The sequence below is a fragment of the Sarcophilus harrisii genome, chromosome 3, assembly GCF_902635505.1.
Source record: "Sarcophilus harrisii chromosome 3, mSarHar1.11, whole genome shotgun sequence".
Lineage (NCBI taxonomy): Eukaryota > Metazoa > Chordata > Mammalia > Dasyuromorphia > Dasyuridae > Sarcophilus > Sarcophilus harrisii.
The window spans coordinates 445,215,340-445,240,917 of NC_045428.1; the positions used below are offsets into that span (position 1 = coordinate 445,215,340).

Below are 25,578 nucleotides of genomic sequence, written 5' to 3' on the forward strand. Positions count from 1 at the left end.
CCCCCCATAGACAGCATGCAATCCAATGTAGGTTAAACATTTGCAATTCTTCTAAACATAGTTCCATATTCATCATGTTGCAGAAGAAAAATCACATCAAAATATGAAAGAAAAAAACTTGTGGAAAAGAAAAGTAAACCACCACCACCAAGAATAAGGTGAAAACACTATGCTTTGATCCACATTCCATCTCCATAGTTCTCTCTCTAGATTTCTATGGCTCTCTCCATCACAAGTCTATTGGAATTACTTTGAATCACTCATTATTGAAAAGAGCCAATTCCATCCCAGTTGATCATCATACAATCTAGTTCTTGCTGTTCTCCAGTTATTATTATTATTTTTTTATTTAATAGCCTTTTATTTACAGGATATATACATGGGTAACTTTACAGCATTAACAAATGCCAACCCTCTTGTTCCAATTTTTCACCTCTTACCCCCCCACCCCCTCCCCTAGATGGCAGGATGACCAGTAGATGTTAAATATATTAAAATATAAATTAGATACACAATAAGTATACATGACCAAAACGTTATTTTGCTGTTCTCCAGTTATTTTAAATGGGATTTCTTATTCTATCTCTTGCTACTGGGCTTTGCTGGTAACATATAGACATGCCTATGATTTATATGGGTTTTATTCTTGTGTTTTTAAAATAATTTACTGAAAATTTCAACAAGAGCAACAAAAATTAGATAAAAATGATCTTGATATAGTAATAAGGAAATATTCATAAAGAGGAAGAGAAGAGTTTGGGGGGGGGGAATAAATTCACTTTTGGTTATATTGTTAAAGATGTTCACAGTATATCCAGTTAAGAGAGATGAGAGCTAGATAAATAGATCTGAGAAATCATCTGCTGAAAGATAATTGAATCTTTTGGAGCTGATGAGTTCACCAAGGAAATAGTATAGAGAGAAGGCCACGCCTTGGGGGAACACTCCTGGTTACTAAGTAATGGGTAATAAAAAATAAGGAGTATGTCAGACTCTGTTTCTGATTTTGATAGTTTGAGGGAGGGAGAATGGAAAAACTGGCCTTTGTAAAAGGCTAGAGGTAGAAGGTGTTCATTAAAAAATATAAGGATATAGTGATGTTTGTTTAAAGCAAGCATAATGGAAAAGTGTAGTTATTGGATAAATGAAGTTGTAGTATACCTCTTGAAAGAATAGGGTTGATCATAACAGGGAGAAGTAGTATGGGCAGGTTGCATCTAAAGTGATGTGACTTAGTGCTTAGAACTGGGAAGAGAATAGATTAGAATGACATGTTGGTGCATCTACATAAAGGAGACCCAAAGATTTATATACTAAAAAATATGTAATATAATCACAGAATCACATGAAGAATTCTAAAATATAATCACAAGAATCATAGATTATTAGATTTGGAAGAAACTTCAGTAGTATCTAGCTCTTTCATCCAGTTTAACTCATTTCTAAACAAGAATCTTCTCTACAATATTGATGACAAATGGCTATCTTTCTATATAAAGACCTGCATTATGACTTCTTCTAAAGAATCGAGGTCCATTTTTGGTCTCCCTTGATAAAAATTCTTTGATTCAAGGCCAAATGACCTTTTTGAGCCATCACTGTGGCCTTGCACTATGGGTTAATGAGAACAATCCCAGTCTCACTTTCTAATTATAGCCCTTCAAACATTTAAGAAGTGTCATCCTGTTTTCAATCTTCTCTTTTTTAGGTTAAATTATTCTTTTATCCTTTTATTTATATTAGGAACAAACTTCCTTATATTCTAAAACTTTTCCTTGAATATGTCTTCTTCCTCCTTACGTGAATTGATATGAAGTTTTCCTTGTAAAGGAAATCCTTTATGGTCCTCCCTAAGGGGGACTTTGTCTTGTCCTGTTTTCCTTAGATCCATTTCACTACTTCATTTTTTAGGGACACTTGAAGATTGAAGGAGAGGTAAATATTTATGCTCCACTATTGGTTCCAAGCTATTGTTTGGCTCTGATTTAATAAACTTCTGCTTCTGGAATTCTTGCCATTTATATTTAGCACTTGAATAAGAAATTTTCTTATTCAAATTTGAATTATACTTAAATTGATCATAATTGATGTGAGCATTCCTTCCATTGGTGTGGATTATGACCTTTCCAGGCCTTCTAATACTCTGTAACTGTTTTTCATGTTCCATAGCTCCTTTCCAGAAAATCTAGCCTGAGGGAATGTTAGACTCTGTGGATGAAGGAAATTTTTTTTTTTTTTAAGATGGGAAGACTTAATCATTCTTGTAGTTAGCAGAGAAGAAACTGATAGATGGGAGATTGAAGATTAAAGAGTAGGTAGTGGGTATGATAGTGGATATAATCTGCTGCAGAAAATGGGAGGGGATAATATTGAGGGATACATGTGGAAAGTCTCGTCTGGAAAAGCCATTTTTTCATCAGAAGCTCAAATGAAGAAGATGAGAAGAAATGAGGAAAAGATATGAGATTAGAAAATAGAGATTATAAGTAGAAATCTGCTGAGGGGGAGAGGAGTGGATTTAGAACAATAATTGCATGAGTGTGATGGGAAAGATTATAAGATTTGGCATGTGTCCATAATGGCACAGTTGAGAATAGATATAACAAATGTGTAGTGGACTCAGCATGTTTTTGTGACCTCCCCAGGATTCTGCAGCATGGGAACAGGAGCAGAGAAATGCAGATAATAGGAATAATGCAGGGTTAAGTTTTGGGAAGAGGGGAGTGATCATAGAATCATGGAGCAGAGAATTGAAGAGTAGAGGATAGTTATAAGATTGAGTTGGTTAAAAGATTAAGGTTTTTGAATGGAGGAAAATTTGCTGGGGTGTGGTGCCTGGAAAAGGAGGGTATGGAGTGACTGAAGAGTGCAGTGAGGAAAGAAAATTAGTTTAGGGGTAAGGCACAGGTAGAAATGGGAGGACAGGAGATTATGTTTTGAGAAATTTCATTTGTAGATTTGTGGAGGTGATATGTGATCAAGGGTTTGGCAGTCCCTTTAAGTGTCTGAGATTGAGTTAAAGTTACAGATATTTGTGGATGAACTAAGAAAGAAGATTATTTAAGTATGAAGAAATAAGATGGGATGGAAGGGAAGCACCAGGTATTGCTCTCCTGATGTGTGGGTAGGGCAAAATATCTGGATGAATAAGTTCACAGGAGAGAAGATTGTTAAGAGAAGGCTTTGTAAAGTTAAAATAAGTATATAAATATTATTTATAAATATTTAGTATATAAAGATTATATGATTAAGGAAACGAGAAATACAATAAAAGTCTCATTAATTCAAACTGGGATGGGGAAAGCCAAGCTGAATTCTGTTAAAATATTAAAGAAATTCTTTGGAAGATTTAATAAATTGGTAAAAGTGATTATTAATATATATCAGTTATTTAATAGGTGCTTCTGAAGTGCCTCAAAATAATTTATTCTTTAGTAGTTCAACTATTTCTAGAAATCTTATTTACATTATCAGTTTGCTTTGCTTTTGTCCTCACAATTCAGTTAAGACTACCCAAAAGGAGATGGGTTTGTAAGCTATCTGGAGAAGGAAATAGGGGGACCTACATTTTTATAAAGGGAAGGAGAGTGCAAGCACATAACAGGGGGGTGGTGGTGGTGGTGGTGGTGGTGGTGGTGGTGGTGGTGATGATGATGATAAGACAAATCATCTATCATTAGGAGAAGTTTAGTTTTTCGATTTCCTTCTCTTGGAAGTATGTCATCAATGAAGCTACGTTATTCTGTCTTCTTTTGTCACACTCTGTTAGGGACTCCTGATTTTTCACAAGCCTGGAATCTCAGCATTTGGACCCAAACATTCAGTTTGGGTGTTGATCCCTACTTTGTCAGCCTCTCATTTTTTTATTTTTTATTTTTTTATTTTTAATAGCTTTTTATTTACAAGTTATATGCATGGGTAATTTTACAGCATTGACAATTGCCAACCTTTTGTTCCAATTTTTCCCTTCCTTCTCCCCACCCCCTTCTTTAGATGGCAGGATGACCGATACATGTTAAATGTATTAAAGTATAAATTAAATACAAAATAAGTATACATGTCCAAACCGTTATTTTGCTGTATAAAAAGAATTGGACTCTGAAATATTGTACAATTAGCCCGTAAAGGAAACCAAAAAATGCAGGCGGGCAAAAATGTAGGGATTGGGAATTCAATGTAATGGTTCTTAGTCATCTCCCAGAGTTCTTTTGCTGGGTGTAGCTGGTTCAGTTCATTACTGCTCCATTAGAACAGATTTGGTTCATCTCATTGCTGAAGATGGCCACGTCCATCAGAATTGATCATCATATAGTATTGTTGTTGAAGTATATAATGATCTCCTGGTACGAACATTTCACTAAGCCTCAGTTCATGTAAGTTTCTCCAGGCCTTTCTGAAATCATCCTGTTCAGCCTCTCATTTTTGAAATAGTTTTCAGTTAGAAGGAACTTTCCAGGCTCTTAATTCAACTTGTTTCAATGTAGGTCATGAAAAACCCTCAGCCTGGCATCAGAAAGATCTACTTTGGACACTAATTTTCTAACTCTTGGCCTGTTACTTAACTTCTCCCATTTACGGGCCCTTCCCTAAAAAGTGAGCATAATAGCTCCTATCTTACAGGGTTATTTAAGGATCAAATGAAATAATATATGCAGAGCACTTGGAAGATCTTTAAGTGCTGTACATCTGTCAGCCAGCCATTATTAACTTTTTTTTTTTTAGGTTTTCCTATTCTCATGTTAGGATAACAACAGATTCCAGTAATAGGAATATAAAAATAAGCAGTTATTATAAAATAGTTAATTTTTCAATATTTTCCCCCCAAGAAAAATCCAACCCAGGAACATTCAGCCATTTGCCTTGAATGTAGGTTATGTATTTCCAAAGAAGTGATCGCTTGCTTTCTGTGGCCACTTAGATAATCTTTATAAATGTTGGTTATTGCAGATCATTTCCATGTAGACCTGGGTTTCAACTGAACTACTTAGACCAGCTAAGGTTCCCCTGCTCTCACTACTGTTTTACAATCTGTAAAACCTGGGTCCAAATTAGTACTTGATTATAAGGGAGCCCTCCCATCAGGACTGGGGTGAAGGCAGGTACCCCAGTCTTAAAATCATAATAGTTTACCAACTCTTTTTATAAAAGGCAAGTTTTTCCCTTGGCAAAGTACGCAAGATATCTAGCACATGTCAAAATCTAGCTATTTCTTTATTTAGCTTTCAGTTAGTTTTTTCTAGTTAAATTCAAACTGGCTAGCTGATTTCTTGTCCCAATTTTTGTTCAGTTATTTTCAGTTGTGTCTAACTCTTTGTGACCCTTTTTGGGGTTTTCTTGGTAAAGATGCTGGAATGGTTTGCCATTTCTCTCTCCAGCTCATTTTGCAGACTAGTAACTGAGGCAAATAGGATTAAATGACTTGTCTAGGCTCAAACAACTAGCAAGAGTCTGAGACTAGATCTGAACTCAGGTCTTTTGATTCAAGGCCCAGCACTGTCCTCTATGGTACTAGCTGTCCTCTTGTCCCAATATTGTATTTTAGATGGAGTGATTGGGATCCAGTGACATAAAACTTCCTAGGATGACATGTAATGTCCACATAAGTCATTAAAGGAAATCATCTTTCTTTTAGTGTCATCTTTCTTTGGTACATCAGAGAACTGAAAGTATGACATTTGTCCATTTATTTCTCCCCAAGATTGACTTTTATTAAGATTGCAGTTTATATACTCTATCATATCTAAGGGCAGCTAGGTGGTATAGTGGATAGAGTGCTGGACCTGGAGTTAGAAAGACTCTTCTTTCCAGAATCCAAATCTAGCCTCAGACACTTTCTAGCTGTGTGTCCCTGGACAAGTCATCTAATCCTGTTTGCCCTAAATTTTTTCATCTGTAAAATGAGCTGGAAAAGGAAATGGCAAACCACTTCAGTATCTGCCATGAAAGCCCAAATAGGTTCATAAAGAGTCTGATACATCTGAAAAATGACAGAAATCATGTCTAAATAGTGGAGTTGGTAGGCTAGATAAGGTTGTTACTCAGTTTTAATAGTTTGTCAAGTTCTTTGGTAAGAGTGGAACTGAAAACTGGACCAGAATTTGATTCTACCACCCAAAGAACTTGGCAACATCAGAACAATTCATTGAGAACTAATGTTTTGATTTCTAATTTCTCTTTAGATGTTAGTACTATCTGCTTCCCCAATTGAAAGGGACGGTGGGTTGTTAGAACCCATTTTATATCTTTTCTCATTTGATTAGTTATTTTCTTTATCTCATTAAAACTTGTCCACATCTTACATCCCTTGGTGCCAGGAGTGTTGCAGTAGTCTGCTGGTTGGTCTCTGTGTCCTCATTTTTCCCCATATTAATCCTACCTCTACTCAGCTGCCAAAATGATCTTCCTAAAATTCAGGTCTGATCATCTCATCCTCCTTTTCAGTAAACTTCAGTTTCCCTATTATCTTGAGTATTAAATATAAAATCTGGCTGGCTCTTAAAGATCTTTATAACTTGTTCCCTTCCTATTTTACAAGATTTTTTACACCTACTACCCTCCATGTACTTTGAAGAATCCTGGCCTTCTGGCTGTTCCTTTCAAAAAGCAATCTTCAGACTCCTTGTTTTTCACTGGCTGTCCTCCTGTCTGAAATGATCTCCCTTTTCATCCTACTTCCTGGCTTCAAATTTCAGCCCAAAACCACACCTTCCACAGGAAGCTTTTCTCACTCCTTCTTAATCTTAGTGCTTTCCCTTTGATGGATATCTCCAATTTAGAGACAGAGAGTATGTGTATATTCAACTATTCATTTTGCATGAGCTACATACTCTTCTACCTTGCTCAGTCTCACAATGATGGTCATACCCTTCTTCTCATCATCCACAAATCTATTACTTTTTTGCTCAAAAATTCTGAAATCCTCTTATCTGAATGTAAACTATTGGCCTTCCTTTACAAAAACCTAATCTTCATCTGCACCTGTGATTTAAAATTTTTTAACCCTTCAGTTCTCTTCTAGGCCAACTCCCCTATACTATATTCTCTCTTCGTTTCCCTATCTTGACCTATTAGTGAAACTGTTCAACTCTATATTGTCTTTCTTTCTTGAATCCATAGCCACCTTATCATGTCATCAGTTACTTTTTGCTAAACCTCAGCTTTGGATCCCTCCTGCTGTTTGCTTCCTTGCTCCTATACGTGAGCTTCTCAGTAAGGTGAAAGGCACACAACTATTTTGATTAGGTCTACTACAAAGGGCTCAATTGGGCCCTCATGGCTGCTAAGGTACAATAATACCTTCCTTATTTTTCTTTTTCCTGTAAAATATTTTTCTGAAACCATTTGCCATGAACTCCCACTTATCCTTTTCCTCACATACCTTCTATCACTCTTTCCTCTTTGACCCCTGTTTCCCTATCCCTCTTCCTGTTCTTTTTGTTTGTTTGTTTGTTTGCTGAGGCAATTGGGGTCTCACAGCTAGGAAGTGTTAAATGGCTGAGACCAGATTTGAACTCGGGTCCTCCTCACTTCAGGGCTGGTGCTCTATGCATTGTACCACCTACTTGCCCCCTTCCTGTTCAAGGAATCACATTTCATCCCATCTCCAACAGTAGATGACCTCTATCATCCTTATTTTATCACTTATCTGCACTCTCTCCCTTCTTACTGGCTTCTTTTCTGCAAACGTATCCATGTCTCCCTCATCCCTAAAAAACCCTGGCTTGATTCTTCCATTCTCAATAACTTATTTTATGTCTCTTTTGCTCTTTGCAGCTAAGCTCAAATTGCAGCTCTCTATAGTAAACACTTCCACTTTCTCTTCAATCTTCTATAATCTGACTTCATATCTTGTCATTCCACTGAAATTGGTCTTTAAATGATTTCTTAGTTGCCAAATCTAGTGACTTTTTCCCTCAAACCTTTCTCCTTTACTTCTCTGCAGCCTTTGACACAATTGATCTCTCTTTTTGACACATTATTTTTCTAGGTTTTTGGTACACTTCTCTCTACTTGTTCCCATCTGACCACTCTTGGGTCTTCTTTGCTAAATAATTATCCAGATAACAGCCTTTAACCAAAAAGTTAAAGAATCTTAGGTTTTCCTTCAGTACTACTTCACTTGGTGATGTCATCAACTCCTGTGGGTTTAAATACCATCTTTATGTTACTGATTTTCAGATTTACTTATCCAACAAACTTGCTTATCAGACATTTAAAATTTGACATCCAGTAGACATCATAAATTGAACAATTCTAAAATAGAACTCATCTTTCTCCCTAAATCCTTCCTTACCTCTTTCTCTACTATAGAGAGTAACATCAGCTTCCTAAACTCTTAGGCTCACAAGCCTAGGAATCCTTACCATCTCTCAACCCCCTATATCTGTGATTGGTACTGAATTGTATATGATACTTTGTGACCCCATGGATCATAGCCAGTCATGCCTTTCTGTCCTCCACTATTTTTTGAAGTCTGACCAACCTCATGTTCATTGATACTCATGACACTATCCATCTTATCCTCTGACTTTCCTTTTCCTTTTACCTTCAGTCTTTTTAATATCAGTCTTTTCCACTAAGTCCTGTCTTCTCATTATGTAGCCACAGTATTTAAGTTTTGGCTTAAGTATTTAACCTTGAAATGAATATTCTGAATTAATGTCTTTAAATATTAATTTTGACCTTCTTGTTATCCAAAGGACTCTCAAAAGTATTCTCCAATATTACAATTCCAAAGTGTTGATTCTATAGTCCAGTTCTCAGTCATAATTGGTTCCTCCCCTCCCCTAAGGCAATTGGGGTTAAGTGACTTGCCCAGGGTCACAGCTAGGAAGTGTTAAGTGTCTGAGGTCACATTTGAACTCAGGTTTTCCTGACTTCAGAGCTGGTGCTCTATCCACTATGCCAACTAACTACCCCTAAATCACAATTATCAATAGAAAGACCATGACTATATGGACCTTTATTGGCAAGCTGATAGCTCTTGTTTTTTAGTATGCTGTATAGATTTGCCATAGCCTTAAAAAACATTTTTATAACTATTTCCTTAATAATTCTTTGCAATTTTTTTTTCATTTAAAAACTTTATTCTGAGAAGACTTCACAAGATTATCGAAGGGGTCTGTGAACCAAAAAAGGTTAAGGACTCTGGCTTAATTAGAGGGACAGAGGGAAAAAGAGAAGAAAAAAGAAGAAAAACTGCTATGCATCAGAATGAGGAGAGTCCACTACTGCTCAGGCCCTTCCCTTGTTTGGTTGTTGCTTAGGTAGTGGTTAATCTCTGCTTTGTTTCATTTTTCCTCCTCTACTCCAAATTTCAGGCTGCCACCAGCCAGATAAATAACCCCTTCCACCAAGGACCTGTCACATTTATTGCTGGAAACTTTATGGGGCTGAAAAATCTTTCTGAGAGATGTCATGCTTCAGAGGTGGACTATGAACTTAGTAGTTTGAAAAGAAACTATCTAAGAGGTAGAAAGAGAACCAGAAAAGAGTAGTGGCACAGGCTATAAGAGGAAAGAATATTCAGGAAGGGGATTGTGAGAGCAGTGGGGTGATTATGGTCAGGAGTATGCCTCTTTTTGAGGTCTGGAAGGTGGAGCAAAAACCTTTCCCCCAAACCTTTATTTAGAGAAGATTCAGAGGACTACTCACAGCCCAACCTTTTCCCACTAACTATACCCCTTGAATTCTGCCCTACCGTCAAGTTTCTACCCATATAAGTCTGACTCTTCCCCCTTTTGCCTCAATTGAGAATGAGAAGAAAAAAACTCATTTTATAAAGGTTTACTCAAGAACACAAATTTACATATTGGTCTTGCATGGGACAGTATCAGCCACAAAAACAGATTGTCAGAGTAAGAAAAAGCAAAAAATAGTTTATTACGATCTCATGAGAAAGGTGTTTGTATATGTTAAACATGTGCAATTCTTCTATACGTATTTCCACAATTACCATACTTCATAAGAAAAATCGGATCAAAAAGGGAAAAAAAAATGCAAGTAAACAGCAAAAAGAGTGAAAATACTATGTTGTGATCCACATTCAGTTCCCCACAGTCTTCTCTCTGGATGCAGATGACTCTCCATCACAAATCTATTAGAACTGGCCTGAATCATCTCATTGTTGAAAAAAGAGCCACGTCCATCAGAATTGATCATTACAATCTTGCTGTTGCTGTGTTCTCCTGATTCTGCTCACTTCATTTAGCATTAGTTCATGTAAATCTTCCAAGCCTCTGTGAAATCATCCTTATAGAACAGTAATATTCTATAACATTCATATACCATAGCTTATTTAGCCATTCCTAAACTGATGGGCATTCACTCAGTTTCCAGTTTCTTGCCACTACAAAAAGGGCTCCTTCCCTCTGGAAGGACACCTTCTCAATACATTCTTATTTATCTTTAGACATATTACACATCTTTCAGATGCAATTACACATATCCCTATGTGCCAAATTTTCTTGCTTTTACAAAGAAAAAAGCAAGACAAATCTTAAAATATTCAGAATATCTAACTTTGGATGAAGTTTCACAAAACGTATAATACATATCCAGCTGGACTGACAAAATGTTAAAGCACAGCTCATACAATTTTTACAAATTGCCCAATATACAATTTAATTAGAAGATACAAACATGTGACCTGGTTCTTACCAGAGAACCAAAATTTTAAACTTAAAATCAAATCAAATACAGATCGAAATTTCCAATGGCAATACTTCAATAAAAGTGCATACATATTTTGAAAATCTTATACCAGAATAAAACAAGGGAACAAGTTTAGCACGTGATTGGTTAATAGTAATTATCTCAAACAATTTTAGAATTAGAATTTAGCACTCAAATTTAAGTTGGCTAAAAAATGCCCTTTCAAGTCTATCCACAGGACATGCATACATGTGTACACACACACACACACACACACACACACACACACATACACACACTGTCCTTTTTACCCTTTTCTAAATCAAACTACTATACCTTGGAGTAGAAGTGAGGAGGAGAGTTTGGGAACTGAAGCCTTAGGAGCTGTTAGCCAGCATTGAAGACTCCTTTGAATTTAGGGCATCTGCCCAAATAAAACAACAGAGTTTTCCTATACATTTTGTTACTTACTCCCAATTCTTCTTAAAGAGCTGTCTTCCAGGGATACTAGCTAGGTTTAAAGTTAAACTATCTTTCTTTCCCAAAGTTCACAGTATCTTATCCACAGGACTCATCCAGTTGTACCAAAGGAAAATCCTAATGGACTAGAATTGCCTAGGGAGCCTTTTATTACAGACTTCAGTGTCTAAATTCTCCTAATCCCAATTCCAGTCACCCATGCAGCTCACTAATTACTTGGCAGAGGAAAGCTCTTGTACTGATAGTCTTCTTCCTCCCCTCTTCCCCCCATTTCTTACTCATCTGGGCTGTGCACAACTCACCTGAGTGATTTCAAACCTTTCTCAACTGGCTTATCACCTGGGCTGAATTAATCCTCTATCTTTACTAGCCCACTTTGCTTTTTGCTTTCTTTGAGTGTCTCTCTTCGAGAGTTTACCTGATCAGAGTGGGGAATTCCTGAGCCAAGTTGAAGAACCAATGGAGAACTCTCTGGAGGGTAACTGCCCAAGGATTCAGTACAGGAGAGATCTCTCACAAATAGGAGATATCCTGGATGGGCCCCCAAACTGTGTGGAACAGTATCAACCACAAAAACAGCCAGATTTTCAGAGTATGGAAAAAGCAAAAAGGAGTTTATTACAATTTCTCAAGAAAGGGCAACTGTAATCTGACAAAAAAGTGTTTGCCAGTAAAAGGAGTGCAAAGTAAAAACTGCAAAACACCAGATTAAATAGCCTGAATGAGGAATCTCCCTCACCTCCCCAGCCTTTTCTCCTGTTGCTTGGGGAGTCTGGGATTACATTCTAATTATGGAAAATTATCCTAGAAATAAAAGAATAAATTGCCTTTAAAAGAGGTACTTAAATGCTAATAAGAGATGGTTGGAAACAGGAGAAGATGAACACCGCAACTTTTTTTTAGCTATAATTCTACTTGTTATTACAGTCTCAAATCACAATTAAGGTATATTTTAAGGCTATATTCCCATGAGTGTCTTCACTCAGTTTATCTCGTGTAGTCTTGTCTAAAAAAGTGTGTGCACAGTGCTGCATGCACATGTACATCTATGTCTGTGAATCTTTCTTAGGATGATGGGTATAATTTCTCCTAATTTTTCTTTCTCTTTTCTTTCTCCTCTATTCCTTTTTGCTTCTGTTTCCATTCTTTTAAAACCATCAAGACATTCCCAAATCTTCCAACTGATTAGATTCCTACTGTGACTTTTGTTGTTGGGGTTCAGATGGGACTTGTATCATCTCATATTTTGATATAAGCAATTTACCCTTGTATAGTCCCTTGTGATTTTTTTTTTTTAATGTTTCCTTTAATTCCTGAATTTAAACTTGAATTTCTTTGTTGTTCTGGTCTTTTTATCAGGAATGCTTAGAAGTCTTCTTTCATCAAAGTTCCATTTTTTTCCTCTTTGTGTGATTACAAATTATATGCTGTTTTACTGGGTAAATTTTTCTTGGCTGTAAGGCTTTTGTCTTCTTTCGAATAGGGGCTGCTGATTCTACAGTGGCTACTCTGTTCTTGAATTCTTTCTGGCTGTGTGATTGATATATATATAAAATATGAATTTTTTTTTTTTAAACCTGAAAGCTCTGGATTTTGGCTTATGTGTTCTGGAGAGTTTTCATTTTGGGGTTTCTTTGAAAATGTGATGAGCTAATTCCTTCTATTTCTATTCTGGTTAGTCCTATTTTTAAAAGTATAATGTCCAGGTTTTTCTTTGTTTTGTTTTGGTCCTGGTTTTTGAGATGTGTAACAGATATAATGAGACCATTGATATAACAGGATAAAATCCCACATCAACTACTCAAAAAATGTTTGCCTAGTTATGCATACTTAGCTAGTCACTTCTGTTGGGATGGGTGGGCCATGCTTCCTCATCATTCTCCTGGAATTATTTAGTAATTACATTGATCACAATTCTTAAAGTGTTTCAAAGTTGCTTGTTTTTACAATGTTGTTAAATTGTTCCCCTGGTTCTAAGTTCACTCTAATAATAACAGTAATTTTACAAATGTCATCTCATTTGATCTCACAACGTGGAATCTGAGGCAGTCTTTAAATGACTTGCCTTAGGGTCACATAAAGGTAGGATTTGAATTCTGGTCTTTATGATGCCGAGTTCAGCAGTCTCTGGACTCTACATCATAGGAGTCTTTCCAGTTTTTCTCTGAAATTGTCCTTTGGGTAAGAGTGTACATATTTGAGAAATATATATAGGGGTGATGGATATATATAAAGAACTACACCCATAGGAAATTATATTATGTGATTACATATGGTAGAGCACACACATGAGAATGCTGTGGTCATAGCAAGGAGAATAACTGCATATCTTAAGTTCTGATATCTGATGATACCTTGCTCTTTTTACTAAGTCTGCTTGTTTCATTTGTGGATTTTATTCTTCTAGTCTTGTGGTCAATGACAGGTGTGGTTCCATTGGCACATTGGTTACAGTTTCACTCTGTTTCTAGATGCTACCTTGCACTATGTGCTGAGATACTAAAATGCTTAGCTGCTAAGATGCCTCTTCTCCAGAAAACAAGTTAAACCAATATACATGTTGTCTTAGAACTCAGTGGCTTAGACTTCAGCTCTCTGAAGAAGATAGGCCATGTATACACTCAATATCAAATTAAGGAAAATACTTAGGCACCTTTCTTCTTGTAAGGATTGGGAGTATGAGAAATAAAAGTGCATTTTAACATACAATGGCAGTAGCAGATTTCCTGTAGAAAAGTCACACTTGGAGCACAGAAGCAGTCCCTCTCCTGTGTTCCCATTGGCTGGAATTACAGAGGTTACAACCCATCTGGAGCACCTAATCTGTTGTTGTAGGTGTGAATCCTCATCCTGATTACATTACATCTTCCCTTGGTGGTCAACTTATTTGGATGTAGTTCAATCCTTCTCCTGACTTGGATAGGTACTATAAAAGTTGATAGCCTTTCTGAAAAGTCTTAATTCCCTTGCATGAGTTTCTATCTCTGATTACATCTTCCCCTCAAGTGAGTGTAAGTCCTTTAATTACATCTTCCCTTGTCTCTACCTCTAATTATATTTTCCCTCCATAAATTTTTGTTTCCTTTTTCTGTGTTAGCCTAGCTTCCATTTCTTAGGTTTCAATTTCATTTTTCTGTTTTAAGCTTCATAACTCTGTGGAAACTAAATACTCATCCTGTTTTCACAGGAGGTTGTGCAATTTGCAGAATCTTATCACTGAATTGTTGTGGAGTGGGGAATGGAGAGGTATTTCCTCCCACGGGGGTCTTCAGCTTCAGAAGTTATACTCTTTGAGAACATACTAACCAATCAGATAAGTTATGTCTGCAGAGGTTTAATTCATCTTCACATCTTTGATGTCTGAGGATGAACATCAATACATTGTCCCAGATAGTCGTTTGATTTAGAGTTAGAAATTCCTTGTAATTTGAGTTACTTTCTGGTTGCTAATTTGCACTGCTTCAACATCCTTTTAAAAGGCTATCTACCTACCTTACCTAGGGCTATTTGAGTTGCTGGAGAGATTTGATCTTCCTTACTTTCCCCCAAGGTTCTTAGACTCCCATTTACCAGAAAGAGTAGGAACAAAATAGGCCAGATCAATCTATCCTCCCCTACAATGCTTTGTTTTTTGAGAAGTCAGAGAAGTAGGAGGAAGAAGTACTGGAGAGAAGTAAAGTCCTAAAGTAGTACAACCAAATGGAAAATACTGATATGTCTGTACTGAGCTCCTTCCATTAATCAAGCTTACATGGTTCTTGCTTCCATCAGAAGGAGCAATGAGATATGAATACCAAGGCCAATTTGATCTTTCCAGATGATGTTTTCCTAGAGTATGGTGAAGTTGGAGAAGTCCCAAAGTAATAAAGTCTGCCAGGAAATGAGAAATTTTTCCTATTGAACATATGTACAAGCCAACAGAAGAGATAAAGCAGTTTATTGAGGTAGAAAGCAAAGTATAACTCCCTAGGAAGTTAGAAAAAGTATTTGTGAATGTTGGAGAATTCACCTTATGATGATCAAAGATTCTAATACAATGTGAAGCAGTTAGTAACTTGTAATCAGCATATTTTATTTTGATTTAAAATACTCTTTCATTTGAGTAGATTCTTGTTCCTTTTGATTAATTTGATTTATTGAATTAGACTTAAATATTCAGTTATTTAGGTAATTTTAGAGTGCTTATCTCAATATCTTTTGAATATATATTTCATTAAATACTTTTCAGACTTAATAGTTTTCAGCTTGTACAGATGATAACTTCTTCCCTGTTGAATTTCTAAAACCATTTTAGACTTTTAAAACAAATTATAAGGAATGATATCCTGTCACAGAGGATAGAACACTGGGCTTGGAGTTAGGAGTTTAAATCCAGACTCAGACACTTAATTACTGTTTCACTCTGGTCAAGTCACTTAATCCTTAGTTCCTTATCTATAAAATGACATGGAGAAGGAAATGGCTTGCCATTCCAATATCTCTGCCAAGAAAACTCTAAAATGCTATTAAGTGTCAATCAAACACTGCTTAAACGACTGAACAGCAACAATAAAGAATAAGACTTTCTTTTTGATTTTGCTAATTAAAGGAAAGAAGGAAGAAAAATTTTGATCTAGTTTTGACTTATTTATTGGTATTTTTGAGAGACTAATGTAAATTCTTTAAATATCCTTTGCAATATCGCTTTGATGGCTTAATTTTGTTATAAGTATATTTATCTAATTCAGACTGTTAGCTCTTAGAAAGAGGGAGTCATTGGTTATATAGTTTTGTATAGTTGTACACATCACATTGTCACACACAGTTATGTACTTATTAGTTGTATTTTAATTATGAAGATGATTCTGAGAGAGGATGTAGATAATAATTATTTTATCTTTATAATCTAGAATTGATGCACTCATTTGATTTAATACCCAAACAGTATATTGAGTAAAAATAAAAGTTTTTCTCTTTGTTAGTTTCATATGGATCAGGAAATAGCACGTCACTAACATATAACTAACATGAAATGTACTTAATGGATTCACATAGCAACTTTTTTATAAATAGAAACTATGGCATTTTACTGGTAAAGCTTGCTTTACTTTTGTTGTTTGGTACCTGAATTTTAAAAGATGAAACCTAGAGGGTGCTCTATCACTATAAATTACAGCAGAAATTAGTTTTCTAGCCTAGTTTTTTTCCTAATCTAAGATCCTTAAATCCAAAAGTTCAATTAGTCTTTTATTTATTGACTGTAATTGGATGTAAGAGTACTTAGATACTAAGTAATTTGTTCCCTTAAGAATATTAGCTAGTTTATAAAAATGTTTTAAATTTTTTTGCATTTGTTTTTAAAATATGTCTCAATTTAAGAATGTGTTGTGTATTTTCTGTCAGATGATTTGAACTTACTTCCTCCATAACATTATTATTAGAATGATGAAAGTTTCATTGTTCCCTCCCATTTTTTTCTTCCCCTTCTAAAGAATTTTTTTTGTTTTATTCAGTGGAACTTAACTAAAGAGACACCAGTTTTTTTCTTGAGTAATTTTCATACTTGTACACAGCCTAATTCCTATTGTAGGAATAAATGTTATTGAGGTGACACTCTTAAGAATAATTTAGTCTTAAATTTTAAAAAAATGTTGAATTTATTAGTCTAAATTTTTGGCTGATTAATTCCTTATCCTGAATAAGCATTCATTAAATGGCAACATTTAATCATATCTTTAATATTATTCTATAATTACTTAATTTAGTTATAGTTTAGTAATATGGTTACTTTGATTTTTCTAAGGTTTCATAATTAATTACTTAGCTAATTATGACTACTTAATCTTTGAAATATGTGTTGTTTGAATTATCAGAAACTTTTTCTGGTCAAAAAATGTGTTCCATGAAATTAATATTTGTATTCTTGAAAGTTATTTATTCTTGCTCAGGTTGAAAATTCATTTTGTGGTAACATACTGGAATAAAAGCCCATTTTCAGCTTATTTGTTTTCTGATGTTGTTATTGGTAGAAAATGCTCAATTGAACATTACTAAAACTTTTTGCCATTGTTGTGAAACTTTTCTTTGATAATATGAAGGTGAGATAGTATTCATAAAATATTCTAAGGAGCAGTATGTTTGAGCTTAAAAATTAGACATATCTAAGTAGGTTTTTTTTGTTTTTTGTTTTAAATTAAGGCACCACCTTCTATGGTCAATAATGAACAACGCCAGCATGCAGAACATATATTCTTATCATTTAGGAAATCAAAATCACCTTTTGCAGTTTGCAAGCATATCCTGGGTAAGTATTAACTTAATTTTTGTTGCACTAGCTTAGTAGTTTTATATTGCTTAAAAAAGATTATTGCTGTTTATACAGCTTCATTTTAAAAAACATTTATTTGTAAAAAATATTTAATTAAAAAATATTACATTAATTGTACTAAAGTGAATTTTAAAAGGTATTTCTCAGAGCAAAAAAGAAACTTATTTTAAGTATGAATTTATCTGTTTAAAACATACTTTAAGGTCAAAGACCTCTTTAAAATAAGAACATGAGAATTGAGTTTATTTTTAAAAAACATTGATGTGTTCATCATTTCTGTTATTCAGTTCTTTTCAACTATATGACATCAACTCTCAAAGGAAAAATGACAGGCAGCCCAATATAGTGGACCTTAGAATCAATGTGATATGAGTTCAAGCCCCTCCTTTGATACATGCTTCTTTGTGACCCAAGCCCTTTCCCACTCTAAATCTAAGATCCCTTATATGAAATAATTTAAATTCTCTATGCCCCAGGCAATTCTTTAAATAATCCAAGTTGCAAAATTGTTGCTTATCTATGACTTGGGGATGTTTCTCATGTGTAGTTTCCTATGTGCATGGAATTACTGGCCCTAGAGGACAGGGAAAAAACTCTCAAAGGAAAAGGTCTATGTTGGTTCCATAACACTTTTTAAATGTGACTCAGAAATAAATGAATGGATAGCACGTGAGACAGAAACAAGTTAATATTTTGAAATAATTATTTTAAAAATAAACATCGCCTTTTTAAAAGATTTTTGTGGAAGTTTCTACTCAAAATACTTTGATTATAACATATACATTAAAAATCTTAAATATTGAACTTCAAAATTATAAAACTGCCTCTTTCACTGGCACTGTTTACTAATAAGGGCCACAGTAGAGCTTTTGTTTCCTTTTGTTTATTTTTTACACAGACTTTGCTTTTGATAATTTAACCTCTTTTTATTTGACAGTCTAAAGTTTTATTTGAGGTTCATAACACTTGATATAGGATAGTAAATTTTAGGATGAACTGCTGATTTTTATTCCCCTGTGCCCTTAATAAGTTTGTTTGTATTAAATAGAAAACTCATTTTTGTTGTTGCCTTATGCTGTGAGTAAAGATCATATTCTCGATAAATTCATTTCTCTGTAAATAATTGTGTAGTCATTTAACTTACTTTTCTACTTTGAGATTTCAATTTCTTTTAAAAGAAGAGAATACTTTTGCATAGTTTGTATTTTTAGGACCCAAAGTGGTAAGGATAGGTCAGTTAACTCACTTCTGAATAGACAGGCCAGTTTTTAAAACTAAGATGAAATATTTATATTTTTTGAATGAATAATTTTGTACACAGGGGTGGTTTAGATCTGATATGATAAACTGGCTCTGACTGTTTCTAATATATCCATAGAAAATTAAAAGAAACCAAACCTCAAGGTAAACAAATTTAAAAGAATTCTACTTTCTTTTCCACCTCCTGACATGTATTGGGTTAGCATTGATAAATATCAGAAAATCATTGTGGTTAAAAATAATAAATCTAGAGTCCATCTAAATTTGTTCTGAGAACTGGTTATTTTATTTTTCTTTTTTGCTGGATATACATAGCTGGGCTTAGCTGTGGTTTAATTTAGCTTCAGGTGATTACTAGTTTATTCTAGATGGTAAATAGAAAAATTTCCAATGTATAAGTTTCACCTTTATGAAGTAGTATTAACTTTGTTGCTATTTTAGTTTATTTAATAATGTATTTTTGACATGGGATACATTTTTGAAGGAGTAGTAGTGCCAATTCCAACTATACTCTTAGAGTTTTAAATTTTGGAATGTTGAAGTAGCAGATTTTACTTTTGAGTGTGTGTATTACCAATAACATCATTAATATACTACAGGTCTTTCTGTTATATTCATGTTTACATATAAACACCACAGGCTGTCTTTTACTCAGTTGCCACCAGCAAAGAAGGGTAATTGCTCTAAGAAGACTTCTCATTCAGGTGGCAGTCAATCAGCGAAGCCAGAATTTTCACATTCTTATTCAGGAAATTAATTTTATTTTGTGGGCATCGCTTAGGGAATTTGTTCTAAAATTTTAAAGAAGGAAAAAAAGAGCCTTGCCCTTCCATTTTATATAACTTAAATTTTTTCTTTCCTCATTTCAACTTTAAATTTTGCATATTTTTCCATTTTTCTTTATTTCTTTCTCTAACTCTTATGTTTATATTTATTTTCTTTCCTCTTTTTCTGTGTATTTATTTTGGTAAGAAAAAAATCTGAAGATATAGTTACTCACTTTCATGACACTTCAAATGCTTTTTGACTAAGCAGTGCTAAAGTTGTTCTTAGAAAACCCTTTGACTTTGTTCTTATTGTTAGAAAATACTCAGATGAATAAAAGGATTTATTTTCTCTAGGTGTTAATTTTTTTTTTTTTTTTTTTTTTTTTAGTAATTTTATGTCCATATTCTAGGAAGTATCATTTCTTTTTTACCTTGAAGTATCAAAAAAAAAAAAAAAAAGAATAAATAAAAAGCAATTATAATAGTAAAATCTTAGATTTCAGAATTTCTGGGAAAAAATTTAGTAATACTGTCAACAATGAGAATTGGTACTTCATTGGTAAAATTCTTTTAATGAATCATATCTTACCTTTTGTTTCTTTTCTTTTGGTCAATTAAATGTATGGGTTGTCCCAAAAGTGTTAGTATGATTTTAAGATATTAGAATTTGTGTGTGGGAATTTATTTACTAAATTATTCACTGTCATGTAGAAAGGGCTTGAGGAATGAGGAACAATTTCTTTATTGGCTAATTTTTTGAGCCTCTTCTATTGAATTGAACATTTCCTCTCTTAAGGAGAATGAATAATTTTCATTTTAGAAAATTTAGAGAAAAATATTTTGGTTTATGAAATTCTTTAAAAGAGATGATTTCATTTTGGTCATAAGTAATGCAACTTTTAAAATGACTTGAAAATAGTTGCTTTTGTCAAACAGTTTGTGTTGCTAGGCAGAGGTGAGCACAGCATAGTAAATGGATAAACTTTTTTTTTCTTTTTCTTTTTTGTAAGTAGCTAGCTAAGAATTCTCTGAGGACCCCAAACTTCAAAATATCCTTTTACTAGTTGCCAGACATATTGCTTGTATTGTAATAGTTACATTATTTATTTTTATCAATAGATGTCTAGAAAGGATCTCTTGAAGTTTATTTTAGATTAATACTTTGAAAAGTTGTCCAAGTAGAATTGGTTTTAGAAGGACCATGTGTTTAAAATTTTGGCTTTGGTTTTACTATATACATAGTTCCTAGAAGTAATAATTATATAGGTCCAGCAGTTTGGAAATCTTGATATCATCTGATATCATATGTTCAAGGAATATGAATGATCATGGTTGTATTTTGTGACTTATGCTTGCCACCGTAAATGTATTAAATGGAAAAGTCTGTTGATTTATTATTCATTAAAAAAATGCCACTAGATAAGGCAATTTAGAGGCTAAAGAGAGCATTTTATATTTCATGAAAATCCAAATATATATTTATTTGGGTCCTACTCTCACATGCAGTAAATTTTGAAAGAAGATCTTTATTAGCTAAGGAGAAAACAGTTTGCCTTTATTCACGCCAATCGCAGAAATTAACATTTCTTTGGTTATAGTGGCTATGTTGTGGTAGAGGAAGTGTAAGTTGTTTTACCATGAAAATTGGTAGCAAGAAGTTATTTGAGTTATGGTTGTGAGGAAGCTCTGTATTTCTCCTTAAATGTGTTACATGATATGTAGCTTTTAATTGCCTTCAGTCCACTGTGAATTGAGTCTTTATTTCTTCATTACCAGATCTTTACCCAGAGTCCTGTAGTAATTTCTAAGAACTATCTCTTTTTTTTTTTCCTTTGAGAGTATTAAGGGATTTATGAATTGTGATTGTAATTTCCATCAGGATTAGAATTGACACTGAGGCTACATTTAATAAGTCAAACTTTTAAAAATAAGATAAGAATTATCTTTTTTTTTTTTTTTTCATGTAGGATTATACAGTACCCAGTGTAGGAGACTTAAGAGATAGTTATTCACTAATGATTAACCTTCTTCCCAGATTTCCATATCTAATTTTGCCAAGACCATTTGTAAGATTTTAGTGATAAGAGTTTGAGTAGGAGAAAAACATTGATATTAACTTTTCAATGTACGTATCTTCAAGATACTTTAGCTCATTCTTTAAAGTACCAATTTTATGTTACAGTTTGTTTTTAATTCTTTAAAGATACTAATGTTCAAATGTCTTGGAAAGTTATCTGGAATCTGGCTATATGGTTTCTGTAGCAATTATATTCAGTCTCTTGAGTTTTTCTGTACATTTCTTGACTTTGTTTCTTCCTTTTTGAAATCACATTTAAAAACTATTTATCAGAGCTATTTGGTACGTGGGTCACAGAGAATCTGATACCTGTTGACACTTCATTTTTTTCCTGTGAACCAATTCTTAGTTCAGAAACTGTAACTTGATAGATAAGGTTGAATTCCTTCAAAATTTAGAATGGGGATTTTTACTCAGTTTGATCCTCAGAGCAATCAGAAAATTTATAAGAACTTCTCACCTTGTGTAAAGAGTGAATCTTGTTTTTATTTTCTGGGAAAAATAACTTTAATTATATATTTTTGAGTGTCCTATTAGAGATGAGTCATCTTGCTGAAAGAAATCTATATCATTGTAAATATAGACCTTTTTAACAACATGGCTCATCACGGATGGGAATACTCAAAAGTTACTGTTTTTTTTTTGTTTGTTTGTTTGTTTTGTTTGTTTAATTATCTTCAAATGTAGTATACTAGTTATACCTGGTGAGAATATCTTAGGAAAATTTCTGATTGCTTTATTTTTTTATTTTTATTTTTTTTTAAAGCTGTGTTATTTTTTAGTTCTTCATGCTTTGGAAGTAACAGTTGAAGAGAGGTGAGGAAAGTTTGTGAAAATTGTGATCGTGATTAGCTGCCACCTGCCTGAGGTGTCTTCTGAGAGGAACTAACCTCTTTGTGGTGCTAGAGCAAGGTCACGGGAAAAAAAAAAAAAAACAGGTAATCATTTTATTCCTTGTCTGAAAAGTTCTGTTTTCAAATCAAGAAATGCACATTGTGGAAGTTCATAACAAATACCTGAAGAAAATTTTTTATTTTCCTAACAGAAACTAGTAAAGTGGACTATGTCCTTTTTCAAGCTGCCACAGCAATAATGGAAGCAGTTGTTCGAGAATGGATTCTTTTAGAAAAAGGTAGCATCGAGTCACTGCGAACATTCCTTTTAACCTATGTCTTACAAAGGCCTAAGTAAGTACATAGAAGAAATGCTAAAATGTCTTTTGCAATTTTACATGCCTTTGAGAGTGTCTTTTTGTTTAAATTATTGATTATTGTATTCCATGTTAAAATTATAAGATTCTTGAAGGCAAGAATTTTTTTCCATTTTTTTTTTATCTATAGCTCCAAGGTCTTGGAGTCTTGTTGATGTTTGTTGCATTGAAGACCTTGAGCAAGTCACTTTACTACTCTTCACTTGTTTCTTTGTCTGTAAAATGTGAGTGATAATACTATGTACCTCTTAAAATTCTGGTGAATATTAAAAGAGGTAATATGTGGGATGTGCTTTGTAAACCTTAAAGCATTAGCTATTATTATTGGATATTAACTGGTAGGTGGGTTTTAAAAAGTTTTTAAATTTTCATTTTGGAAAGATTGCTTTTAAAATGTTTAGATTTTTAAAAGCCCAAATGTTTAAAAGGAAAGCAGACTAAGAACAGTTTTATTTTTTTAAAAATCCAACAAAATACTAAATAGCTAAAAAACAAATATTTTGTTATTTTTGCAGATAGAAACATATGTGGATGAAAATCTTTAAAATAAAAGGGAAATTTTCCATGTAAATTGGTCAAAAATTGTCATTTCCATTAAACAAAGTTTCTTTATGCTGACATTTCCTATACTTTATATTTCATAGAACTGTTATTTATGTGATTTAAACAGGCAGGGATTCTGTGAGAAAGAGAATATTATATGTTAAATTACAAATGATCAAAAATGCATTATGAAATGTTAAAAGGTCTCATTTACTCCTTTTTACCCTAAATTTTCATATTCCTACATTGAACTTTCAGTCATTGCAGAATCCCCTGGATCTGGATTTAAGAGTTCCATCAATATCCTGGTGCCATATTAATTATACTAATGTGAATCACAGTATAGTGAGAAGAGACTTCAAAAGTCATGAAACCCAGCCTAACCCAGACCTGAATAAGAATCCACTCCATAGTATATCTATGGGGGGCAGCTAGGTAGTACTGAAGTTAGGAGGACCTGAGTTCAAATCTGGTTTCAGACACTTAACACTTCCTAGCTGTGTGACTCTGGGCAAGTCATTTAACCCCAATTGCCTCAGGGGGAGGAAAAAAAAGGTATATCTTACAAACTGTTGCTTAGCTTTTGCTTTTAAATTGTCTGAGAGGGGACCCCCTACCCCCTTAAGGCATCCCATTCTACTTTTTGCATCTCTAATTTATTTTGACAGCTTTCTATACTTCAAGCTCAAATATACTTTTTTACAATTTTTATCCATTACTTCTTGTTTTGCCATCTGGGTTCAAGAAGAGCAGATCTGTTTTCTCTCTTCTTAAAGAGACCTATCATGTCTTCTCACTGAAATCTTCTCTCCTCTAGACTAACCATCTCTTGTTTTGTTTTGTTTTTTCCTACCATTCATATGGGAATAACTTAAGATCCATCACATTGCTGTTTGCCCTCCTCTGGACATTTTCCAGTTTATCAATGCTCTTCCTAAAATATGTTATCTAAAACTAAATACTGTACACTTCTGATATATTTGATGAGAGTGGAAAGTAAACTAGAACTTCCTTGTACCATTTCTGGGCACCATTGTTCTCTAAATGTAGTCTGACTCTTTTTTATTATCTTTCATGCACTTATTTCTTTTTTTTCTCTTGAAATTAAATTTTATCTTTTAAATTAGCAATAATTTCTTTTTATCCTTCCCACTATTCTCCAACCATTGAAAAAATAAAATGAACAGTTACCCCTGCAACAAATATACATTGTCAAGTAAAATTAATTCCTTCACTGGACGTGTTTAAACAAATGTCTCAATCTGTAACTTGAATTTGTTGCCTCTTTTTTCAGGAGTTGAATAACATGTTGTATCATTTAGTTGGTTATTGCATTGATCAGAATTTTTTAAGTCCTTTACACACTATTTTAAAAATGTTACTATTATATGAATTGCTCTAATTCTGCTTATTTTGGTTGACTTAAATTAATTCAAATCTTCCCAGCTTTCTCTGAAACCATCCCTTTCATCATTTCTTACACTGAATCACAAAAGTCTCTTTATTCATAGTGAAAGTTCTGTTTTGTTTGGGTACCATAATATATTCCATCATTCCTCATTTGATGGGCACCCTCATAGTTTCCAATTTTTTGCCACTTGAAAAATTACTTTTCAGTCAGTGAAAATTCTTCACTTGTTCTCGAAGACACATACATGACTTTGCTAGTTTAAAGCCCAGTGGTATATATACTGATAATGATTCACTAAAATTCATTTATTTCTGTTACAAAACACTCATGGAGATTGCAGTCTTCTGTAGCACTCATTTGTTTTTTTTCCCCAAAACTGTTGTCTAGATGCCTCCCCAATCTCCTACATTTGAATTTATTTTTAACCCATTTCTAAAACTATCTTTAAATTTCATGTTACTAAATTCAGTTTTAACCTGTTAAAATCTTTTTGGATCCCTGCCATCATCGAATGTATTAACTATTCTAACTTTGTGATATCTTCAAATTTAATAATTCCATAGGAAAAAAAGATTGGGTAAAGATCCAAGTCATTGGTAGTATTAAACAACAATACCATAAACTTTCTGTTTGCTTATTAGGGATTTGATGTCAGTCTCTTCAGCCTGTTCTAAATTCTTTTAATTTCCCTAATTGTACTTCTAATTATAGCTAATCTTTCTTTGTCAAATAAAAATATGATGCATTACATGCATTTTTAAAAATAGAATATTTACTGAGCTATCATTCTAATAACCCCTAGAGAAAATAAAGTTAATATAGCACAACATTCCAGTTTATTTGTTTTATTGATGTCCCACTTTTTTGTTA

The 25,578-nt window shown here is 33.7% G+C and overlaps 1 protein-coding gene across 6 annotated transcripts in view; it reads left to right on the forward strand.

The window, feature by feature from the left end:
• Positions 1–25,578, forward strand: part of XPO4 (exportin 4) — a 125,603-nt gene that overhangs the window by 14,036 nt on the left and 85,989 nt on the right. For 3 of the 6 annotated variants that reach the window (XM_031960810.1, XM_031960807.1, XM_031960809.1), the window contains exons 2-3: positions 17,311–17,416; positions 22,590–22,731. In XM_031960810.1, the coding sequence (XP_031816670.1) occupies positions 17,323–17,416; positions 22,590–22,731 (236 nt within the window). In that variant the 5' untranslated portion in view covers positions 17,311–17,322. The other 3 variants (XM_031960812.1, XM_031960811.1, XM_031960813.1) reach the window with 3 other exon arrangements.